Source organism: Salvia hispanica, chromosome 1 (assembly GCF_029641045.1).
Source record: "Salvia hispanica isolate PSC_SH4W2 chromosome 1, Shi_PSC_v1, whole genome shotgun sequence".
Classification (NCBI taxonomy): Eukaryota; Viridiplantae; Streptophyta; class Magnoliopsida; order Lamiales; family Lamiaceae; genus Salvia; species Salvia hispanica.
The window spans coordinates 43974317-43985597 of record NC_142692.1 but is presented as its reverse complement, the minus strand read 5'-3'; the positions used below and the strand labels follow the sequence as shown (position 1 = coordinate 43985597).

Genomic DNA, 11281 nt, shown 5'->3' with positions numbered 1-11281 from the left:
CGTGGATTCATTGCTCTCTCTAGTTTTTTTTACATCTACTTACTACTACTCCCTCCGTCCCGCTCAAAATGACACGTTTTCCTTTTTAGTTTGTCCCAACTAAGATGACACATTTCTTTTTTTGGTAACTTTCTCTCTTCAATTAATACACTCAACCACTTTTTCTCACTCCTATTAAAATATTCATCTTTCTTTATCTCTCTACTTTAATACTTACACTCACCTTCTCTTTCTCCAATTAAACACTTTAACCAATAACTCCTAAAATCCCGTGCCGGCTAAGCAATGTGTCATCTTAGCCGGGACGGAGGGAGTACTAATTTATTTCTTTTATAGATTAATCATTAATATATAAAAAATCAGGTGATTATTATTTATTACCAAAAAAAATTCAGGTTGACCACTTTAGTTACTTGTTATGGTAAATTACGCATCCACCAATCTTAAATAAATGGTATAATAAATAAAATTAATGCTACATTAGATCAGGGTGTGCATCCAATTTTTACAAGAATGTTATGGTACCTAAGTTTTTGGGTTAGAAGCTAAGGATTGATAAAGAGTTATTATAAACCACTTGCATTAGATTTTTTTGATTAAATTATAGTAGTAGTCAATGACTTTAACATTTTCCGTGGGATTTCTATATATCTTAAAATTTAAATTCAATGCGTGCATATCTAATTATTAACGACGTTATTTAGATGCATGAATGTTTGTTTATGTACTTTTCGACAGTTAGACCAAATATGATTTTCCCCAAATTCGGTTCATGAGACAACGGTGAAAGATATTAAATTTGTAATATTAACGACTGATTTTTAAACAATCTCCTTGGTTTCTATTGCAATTTGTACTAAAACAATTACTATTATAATTCATGAGTGATCATAGATCATACTAAAGCTAAGAAATTTGGGCTTTAGTTGGGCTTAGTGTATAGAAACCCTATTAACGGCCCCACAAGTTGGGCTGTGGTTGTGTTTTAATGGTAGAAATTGAAATTTGTTAGGAAACAAATTTTGCTCAAAGAACAAAATCAACACATGGACGAAAACAAACACACTGTTTTTAGCTAAAATACTAGTAATAATTATACATCAAAATTTATTTAATTAAAATTGTGTTTACAACTGAACTTTGTCGAATGAAAAGTCACAAATACAAACTGATACAATATGTGTACAATACTACAATTTATTCATGTGAATCCACTTGAAAATATTAAGATCTTAAGTCTAATTAATTAACTTCAAAATTATCTATGTGAGATTCTCAAAATCAATAATCTTTGATCCAAATATAGTGATTAAATCATGGTCGGAACTTTACAGCTTGACGTCTGCGTGACCCAATAATAGAATGTTGCTATAATCAATTCTTTATTATCTTGTGTCTATGACATCTCCAACATGGAAAGAAAGGAAGTGCCTCTTTTTATAACATGCTTTAGGAATTGCGTAACCTTAACTCTTTATTTTAAGGTCAAAAGATTTGCAAAAAAGAAGAACCAGGTTTGATGCACCTTGTTCCCCATCATCATATGTCATTAAACAAACACTTGATTGATTAATTAGTTACACTGCTTTTTCACCCTGAAAAAGTATTAAGTAATTTTATTTGTAAAGGATTAATCTCATTCATGACATAGTTCAGTGTCAAGTTATTGTCATCAGAAATACTATGTATCAAGCTTATTAGTCCCTCTGTAGCAATGGGACGTAGTTTTTCTTTTTTAAATAAAAAAATTTGTTGATATTTCAATATACTGTGTTGATATTTTAATGCCATCGTGTTGACATTTTTAATATACCGCGTTGATGAGTTAGCAACTTTAAAAGTTAGTAATATAACGCACTTCTACTGTGGTATGCATAAATGCATATCGTTATTGTATTGAAATTTTCCGATACTAAATCACACTAGACTGAAAATCACAGCATACATATATGTTGAATATTGGACTCCTTGCTTTGGACTTCTAATATTAATTCATTGGGCTGCTCTTTTGCTGAACCCATATAAATAATTGATGGCCCAAATTAAGTCTGGCCCGGTTTCTTTTGCTGAGCCCATATAATTAATTGATGGCCCAAATTCAGTCTGGCCCGGTTAACTCCCAGACCTGCTGGATGCGTGACACCTGGCAACTCCACGCGGATTATGCACCACAGCCGTTGGATGTGTGTTGTGTTTGTTAAGTGAGAGAGTGTCTCTACACTTCTCACATTCGTTACGCATCTCTCTCTCTCTCTCTCAGAAACCTCCGCCTTCTCTCTACCTTCTCTCTAAGATTCCGGCGAGTTTAGCCGGAGTTCTCCTTCAAGCTTTTCAGTTCCACCGATGATACTCAGTCCTTAAGAGATCTACCGGTGTAGTTTTAGTGTTAGGCAACTTCTTCGGTTTCCTTCTCAAATCTAGGGTTTTGTCTGTTGTTTGTGACCGATCCCGAAGTGCTTGGAGTGGTTGTGAGGGTTCTTGTGTTCTTGGCTTAGTTGTGCGTGTAAGTCTGCGTATTGAGATGGCCGTGGTGGGCGTTGACCGGTGAGATCTAGGGTTCCACTGATCTCTGGTGCGTAGTTTGTTCAACGGTGTTATTCTTTGTGACTTGTAGTGAGGTTTGGGGAGGTCTGAGGCCTAGTGCAGTCACTGTTGTGACCTGAGCCATTCGTGGCCTGATTTTCTGACTTAGTTATTTCTTTGTGTTTAGATCGTCATCTTCTTGGGTGACTAATTTCTCTACTAAGTGTGCAGGTGAATTAATCAGATGGAGCTAAGTGCCAAGTCTGGTTGAAGACTGACTTAGGGTTAGGGTTTCTGATTAACTCTGATTTGTACTTAGCTTAGTGTGTAATCTTGATACCACATTTGTACAGGCTTGTATTTTTTAGATTAGCCATCTCAGACCAATCAATAAAAGAGGTCCCAATAATTAGTGAATCCGATCCCTACAAATATATCAGTATTTTTGGTATATTTTTCGCCCTAAATATTTGATATGTGTTGCATTACTAGCAGGCACAAAAGTTGGTATTTTCTCTACGGGAGGAATAAGCGCAATTTATATTAAAGAAAGTTGTATTTAGAGTAAGAATTCAAATATAGTTATATAAAAGTGATAAAACAGCATTCATTGACAGTTAGGAACATGGAATAGTGATCTAGAATATAGAAATCAATAAATCTCAATATCCGAAAAAATGCGAAAACAATGTCAACAGATAGTGACTCTACATTAATAGTCCTGATCTATACGACTACATTATTGAACTACTAGAATCTAGATCATGTTTTATTTCATGGTATGAAAATAAACAGAATTATTTAATCTATGTATGTATTCTTTAATATCAATAAAAACAAATAAGTAGCATACTTTACTCGCAATATGTTTCACTTTCCTAGATTTCTTTAATGCGCCATCTTGAATGCCACATGCTACTAGTCAGAAATAATGTTTCCATCTCTATTTGGAAATTCAAAAATGTGTTGATATTCTTTAGGCTCTTTGTCTAGTGTTATAATATAATCTACACTGTTTGAAACATGAACAATTACTACTCATTTTATATTTCATCTTACGATTTGATATATCCTTACTTCGTCCATAAAAAAATAATCTTATTTATGAACAATACAAATTTTAATGAAAAATTGATAAAATAAGTTAGATGGAGAGAAAAAGTGGATAAGCATGAAAGAGGATAAAAAAGTGGAAAAAATATGAAATAAAAACTTTCATTTTTAGAAATGTGACTTTTTTTTGGATATCTCAAAATGGTAAAAATGTGATTATTTTTCGTAGACAGAAAGAGTATTTGTTTAGTTTCTTACAACAAAAGATAATATTTTAAGCAAATTTAGAGCTAGTTAGATGGGGATATCTCGATCCTGAAAAAAATAACATATATTCATATATTCTACTATAGTATGCTACAAGCTTCCGCACATATTTATTTAATAAATCGATGTAATCATATGACCAAGTTTATTTTAGTGAATATATACATTAATATTTCTAATCAATAGTATTTGATTATTTTGTTTTGATATAAGTAGTAGAGATGTGATTTATTAACTTTCTTATATTATTTCTGCTAATTTATCAACACAATGTATTTTCAACACGATTATATTGAAATGTCAACATAAAACTTAGTAGATATTTTAGTACACTGTATTGATATTGGTATTTAAAATGTCAACACAGTGTATTAAAATGTCAACATAAATTTGTGTTAACATTTTAGTGTAATTGTGTTAACATTTTTAATACACTACAGTGGTGTTCGGTTTTCAAGATAAAATAATATCAAGATATAATTTAGGATTGAATTGTGAGATTATTTTATTTATAGGGGGTTAGCTATAACTAATTATCCCATGATTATGCATCTAGTATTGAGTTGTGCGGTTGAATCTCATGAACTAAACACACTACGAATTTAATTCTAACACGTGAAGTATAACATCTTAGTTGGAACAGATTAAAAATGGTCATCTTAAGTAAGACCGAAGAAGTATTAAATAGAGTATTTATCTAGTTTAACAAATTTAACCTAGTATACAAATGCATAAACATCGAATAAGTGCGTAAGTGACTGTCCCACTAAACCACCCCAATTTAGGCAGGTGATGAGGTTCTTGTTGGATTTTATTGTTCACATGGAATATATCCAATTAGTCTTTAATAGTATACACTATACAATACACTCCAAATTGTTTATTCAGCAAATGAAAATGAAGTCTTGAAAATGATGTTTTTTTGAAATAGTAGCATACTCACAAATCACAATGCACCCCAATTGTTAAATTCAGTAAATGAAAATGAGGGTCTTGAAAATGATGTTTTGATAATGCGTTTTGTACAGCTCGGTGCAATCCAATTTTAGACTAGTGATTATCACGAATTTATTAAAGGCAATTAGGCCCATTAAATAGAAATATTTGGCCATTCTACAAAATGAAAACATGATTACGACAGTTTCCTAAGTTTTTTGTTGCATCCTGCTTAGTCAACATGTCTTTTAGCTTTTTTTATTTTTTATTTTTTATTTTTTTGTAGTTGGGGGTTCCTTTTAAATATCTGTGTTTTATAGTGTCAAAATATATAATAAAATATACCTATATCTAAATAGTAGGAGCACAAATCATCTACATAATTCAACGAGAGCGAGGGACATTATTGGCTATTGCAATGTGTACAAATTATCTACATAATTGACAAATCACAAAAAATGTGTAGAGAGTAACTAACAATATATACTTAATCAATAAAATTATTTAGTACAGTACTTACATTTAACAAAACTAGCCCATAATTGTCAATCGGGCCGGTCCGTCGGGTTCTCGGGCCAAACCTACTCGGGTTGTGGGTTAATCGGGTGCGGGCTAATCGGGTTGTGATTTCTTTCGGGTTATAAAAGTTCAACCCTAACTCTAAAAGCTCGGGTTTCGGGCTAGCCCAGCGGATTAATCGGGTTGTTACCTATAATATTAACATGCGATCAATCCAATAAATCATGATTAAAATTACTAATATTCATACAATGTAAAACATTTAATTATGATATATTGAGATATATGCTTAAACAATCATAAACATGATCAAATACTAATATTTGATATCTTTTGTGGAATTTTAATGCATGTTTTAAAAATTTAAATATTTTATTTGGTGAATTTGAAGTTTTAAATTTATTTATCAATTATTATATTAATAAAAATTCAATACATATTTAATTATAAAATTGAAAGTTATTTTTTTAGTTAAAATTAATTAATGAAGTGTCGAATTAGGAGAAAAAAAATAGAATAATGAAAATTTTATCGGGTTTTCCGGCCAATCTATCGGATTTCCGGGTCTGGCCCTAACGGGTTGCGGGTTAATCTGGTGCGGGCTAATCGGGTTTTGATCTTATCGGGCTAAAAATTTCCGACACTAACCCTATAAATTTGGTGGGCTATTCGGGCCAACCCACAGGTTACAAGCTACATTGAAGTCCCTACCCATATTAATGTGAAATAAGAACCACCTAGAAAAGGACTCACAATCACAAAATCACACTTGTAGTGTGATTTTGTGCTACATTTTTCATGAGCACATGTAATGTTATTTTGTTCTACATTTTACATGGAAAATGAAAATGTATATAATATGTTTGGTTGCTTCGTGAATTTTACGTGAACTTAGAGTTTGAAAATGCAGTATAAATGTACCATGTCTTTCCTTTGATGGTAAATTTATCGTCAAAAAGTAGGAGTAAAAGAATTCATGGGAAATTTAATAACAATTTAGTGGTTCTACATTTTTTACATTGAAAACATTAGAAAATGAGAAAAATAATCACATTAAATATTTTATGGAATGAAAATGAAGAAAAAGAAATAAGTATACTATTCCATCTGTCTAATCAAATAGCCATCTTACATAAAAATAGAAAATGGGTGCAAATATATGTATTATAAAAAAAGAACACATGTCTTTAAAGTGCATTCAGTAATTAATTCTCCCAACTTAAATGAAGGACAATTATTATTTCTCTCGTCCGTGCGACCAAAATTATTCACAATCCCCTAGCCAATATACACCTTTTCTTATAAACGATACTACTACTATTATTTTATGATAATACTACTACTATTATATAATGAGATCATTATTATATAATGAGATCATGCAAGTAGCCATTCTAATTAAAACTTAATCATTCATTCATTCTAATTAATATTCTAAATTCCTTAATTAATTAGGAGCGCGGCATGCGAAGCGCTCATATAAAAGTGTGACCAAATGGAATTATCTAATTCAACATGACCAATATCATGGTTTGAACACAAGAATGGAATTTAAAATCAAACAATAAATTTTAGTTTAAACTTACTAAAAATATAATTTAAGATATTTATATATATATATATATGTGTGAAATTATGAATTGTAATTTAACTGGATTGATAACAAGTTAGAGAAGAATATTTTTCTGCTACATGCAACTTTGTTAAATATTTTTGTTACTCCTCATAGTATAACTTCGAACCTATTATTACATGAGGTTTTTCATTAATTCTAAACATTTATTTATGGCACTCACGTCTCGATCTATATGTTTGTACATTCGAATGATATCTTTGTTATTCAAGTGTCACATCAACTCGTGATTTAAACCATCTGTAATCTACATGCCATAAATTGCATGAGACCCAATGGTCTCACCACTAGTCATTTTAATTAAAAATTATATAATTAAAACAAATCACTAGAAAAGATTAATTAAAAAAACTTCAAACATTTTAATATGCAACTATTGTTGCCTTATGACAACACCTCATTGGAAGAACATTTTGGCTATTCAATTATGCTGACTTGTAGGCAGTCCGAGCTTCGTCTAGTCTTTACTTTGACGACGTAAGTGTCTTCAGGCCATTTGCAAGATTGATAAAAAGATGTTATAGACCGATAAAAGACCGGTAGATGTACAATTTTTAATATTATGGATATCCTTAGATGAATCACAAAAATAAATGAGAAACCGCTCAAATGAGGGCAAGGCGTTATAGAGTTTGTGAGGTAAATAAGGAAATAAATAGGAGTAGCATTGTTAATATAATTTGAAAGGATTACTAAATAAGAAGAATAAAAATATTTAGATAAAGATTCCAATAAAATTGCAAAATGAGCATGCGCACATGCCTCAGCTTTCACATTCCAAGGGAAAAGGAAGCAACACTGGAGAGCAGAGCTCACACACTATCTCTCATCTTCTCTTTCTTTCTCACCACAGCTCGCTTTCACCACTCTCTCTCAGTCCTTCTCTAACTAAAAAACACACTCATCACTCCCGCTTTCCCTCTCTCACTCTCACTACCGCCGAAATTCCTACTCCTCACGCAAAACTGGCCGCCGCCGCCCCATCACGCCATCCCTATTTCATACTATCTCACTCCTAGTCCTCCGCCCTACACCAAATCCGCGTTTCCGATTTCCTCAATTTATACACCTACACATAACACACTACATTTCATATACATATAACTGATTTGGTAGTTAGGGCACGGAAGATGGAGAGGAAGCAGGGGCATGGATTCCTCTCGGTGGTGCGCGCCCTATCTCCGGCGAGGTCGCGGGGGAAGAGTCCAGGACGGAGCAGGTCGCCGATGTCCGGACTTCTCCGGCGGAAAGTCGCCTCGAGCAACTCCGACTCGTCGATTGCGAGATCGGGCAGTTTGAGGCCTATGGGGGAGACGCTCACGCCGCTCATGGAGGGTCCGGATCCGGACGGAGAGGAAATCGGCGACTCCAAGCGCCTCGGCTCCGCCCTCGGCCAGTGGGTACGCGGCCAGCTCACTCGAAACCCCTCCGTAGCCGTCAATGACAGCGGCGCCGGCGGAACCGCCAGGATGTCTGATTTGCGGCTGCTGCTCGGAGTAATGGGAGCGCCGCTCGCTCCGGTGCACGTATGCGCCACCGATCCTTTGCCACATCTCAGCATAAAGGATACCCCCATTGTACGTATTATCCATCGTCAATTTCATTGTTCTCGTGATCTGCGTTTAATTCGAACATTGTTGAGATTTAGGTTATTAATTTTAGCCTAATCGCCCAAAATCATGGTGAAATTATGAATATATGTGTTTAATTAGGTTTTCACGATTTGGTAGGAAACGTCGTCGGCGCAGTACATAGTGCAGCAATACACCGCCGCTTCAGGCGGGCAGAATGTGGTGAGGAACGCCTACGCGATGGGGAAGGTGAGGATGGTGGCTTCCGAGTTTGAAACAGCATCAAAAGTAGTGAAGAGTAGGAATGTGAGTAGAGCTGCCGAATCAGGCGGATTCGTGCTGTGGCAGATGAATCCGGATATGTGGTATGTAGAGATTTCCGTTGGAGGGAGCAAGGTTCACGCTGGCTGCAACGGCAAGCTAGTCTGGAGGCACACGCCGTGGCTGGGCGCTCACACGGCGAAGGGGCCTGTCCGGCCCCTTCGCCGTGCCCTGCAGGTGAAAATAGTACCACCAATTTTGAAGTGTATGTGTTCACACACTTAAACTGATCTTGATCTTTGAAATGCAGGGGCTTGATCCGAGGACGACTGCTAGTATGTTTGCTGATTCGATCTGCATTGGGGAGAAGAGCATCAAGGGGGAAGACTGCTTCATTCTGAAGGTTGCTGCTGATCCCGGGACGCTGAAGGCGAGGAGCGAGGGGCCGGCTGAGATCATAAGGCATGTCCTGTTCGGCTACTTCAGCCAGAAGACAGGGCTGCTGATTCACATGGAGGATTCGCATCTCACCCGCATCCAATCCAACGGTGGGGATGCCGTCTACTGGGAGACCACCATCAACTCGTTCCTGGACGACTATCGCCCCGTTGAAGGGATCATGATAGCTCACTCGGGGCGGTCTGTGGTGACCCTTTTCCGGTTTGGGGAGATGGCAATGAGCCACTCCAAGACCAGGATGGAGGAAGCCTGGACGATCGAGGAGGTCGCCTTCAACGTTCCAGGTCTGTCGATGGACTGCTTCATTCCACCGGCTGACTTGGGGTCGGCCTCCATCAGCGAGCTCCCGGTGGAGGAGAGGGGAAAGGCGAGTAATCGGGCGAAAGTTGGTGTGTGGAAGGTGGAGATATGAGGGAGTAGTGTTGATAGTATTTGGGTAGTGCAGTTTCTAATTTTTACTAACACAGCAAGAAATAACAAACTAGGGCTGTAGTAGTAAATGGGTTTTTTCCTCCATGAAATCTGTGTTTGTAGCAGAGCTCATTTGTAAGGGCAAATGGAGGCTAATCTAATATTTTCTTAGATGGTGAAAAGCTTTAATATTAGTATCGGCAAAGCCATTGTGAATTTTCTTGTTTTTGTGCCTAATATAAAGGGCAATTAGCAGTTGGAAAAGGGTAATACATACTGCTTCAAGATTTGTGTGTTGCTTAGTTGAAGGAATTTCCTCTGTAAACATGAGATCTTGTTATGTAATACAGCAAGGGAAAACCAGTCTTTGTTTTAATCTTGATGAAGAACTAAACTGTGTGTATATGTATACAGTATACAGCTGTTTTTGGTTAGTTTGAGATATAGTGGAGAGCAGCATCTGTGTAGCGCAAGTTGTAAAAATGCTTTAATAATGTGGGTTGCTTTTCCCAATTCTCATTGCTACTTTATGGGAATAATTTGGTTTGACTTGGACCAGACCCCATAAATTTGATGACTTGCTAATTAAAAAATACTTTCATTAAAACAGAAATTCTTTTATTTTAGATCTGTCTCTTAAAAATAGAATTTTTTTTTTTAAAGAAAATTTATGCAATTTATAAGTAAGATTTATTTTTTATTGACACACTTTTCTTTTATATTTCTCTTTATCAAATTTGCATTACATCTCGTGTCATTTTAAATGTTTCTATTTTCAGGGGACGGAGGGAGCATAAAATTTAGTGAAATTTTAATATGCCTCTGACTAGTATTTTTTAATTAAATGATGCCAATATGAGTAAATAATAGTACTATTATTTAAATTATTTTCTCATTTATCATATCTATAGTATGGAAAAATTGATGATAAATTCAAATTTATGATTATTTTAAATGATTTTTCAAGTTACGTGGTGCATTAAAATTTAATCAAAGTTCATTAGTTTTTGACAAATTGCCCTAAAAAGTAACATGGGAGTATAGAGTTGAAGGAAGTAGATTGAACCTAGGCACGAGTTGCTGCTAAAAGCTTCCCCAAGCCCATGTGATTTTCATCATCACTCCCTCTCTTTGCTTGTGTTATAGAGTGAGAGAAATCACTTTGTACTTAGTAGGAGTACAAGGTTTCATATCAACACATAAAAGAAAATATGAAGTGGAAAGAGGTAGAGAGCATTATAGGCAATATTATAGGCAATGTGGACTAACAGGGCACAAAACATCAATGACAAGTTTGATATGTTAGCCAAGACCATAAATAACTTTTCTATTGCTTGTATTTATAATGGTATATTTAATTTGATTAATTGTATTCAAAATTGTGAACATGACATTTTTTTAAGACTGGTATGAAATAGAATCAATTGCAAAATGGTAGTAGTGGTTTATTGATAGTTTGGATTAAAAAAAAATTAGTTAAAAATTGATGATATTTTTTCTAGTAGTATATCATTTCACCAAACATTTGCTTCTATTAATTGTGCACTAGTAGTAGAGTATAGAGAATGGACAGGGAAGGTTCCACACATCGTGATGTTGACTGGTGCCAAGAAAAAAGGTGAATAATTACACATTTACAGCGTAAAGA

General features: G+C 35.0%; 1 protein-coding gene across 1 annotated transcript; it reads left to right on the top strand.

The window, feature by feature from the left end:
* Window positions 1-7702: 7702 nt before the first annotated feature.
* LOC125211370 (uncharacterized) lies at window positions 7703-10009 on the top strand. Its single transcript, XM_048111121.2, has 3 exons — window positions 7703-8508; window positions 8662-9000; window positions 9074-10009. Exons 1-3 carry the CDS (start codon window positions 8062-8064, stop codon window positions 9632-9634), a joined length of 1347 nt encoding a protein of 448 aa, XP_047967078.1. The 5' UTR covers window positions 7703-8061; the 3' UTR covers window positions 9635-10009.
* Window positions 10010-11281: the final 1272 nt, after the last annotated feature.

Coding starts and splice junctions, on each gene's coding strand:
- LOC125211370 (XM_048111121.2), top strand. CDS start 8,062: ATGGAGAGGAAGCAGGGGCATGGATTCCTCTCGGTGGTGCGCGCCCTA. Junction 8,509..8,661: donor GCATAAAGGATACCCCCATT/GTACGTATTATC, acceptor ACGATTTGGTAG/GAAACGTCGTCGGCGCAGTA. Junction 9,001..9,073: donor CCCTTCGCCGTGCCCTGCAG/GTGAAAATAGTA, acceptor TTTGAAATGCAG/GGGCTTGATCCGAGGACGAC.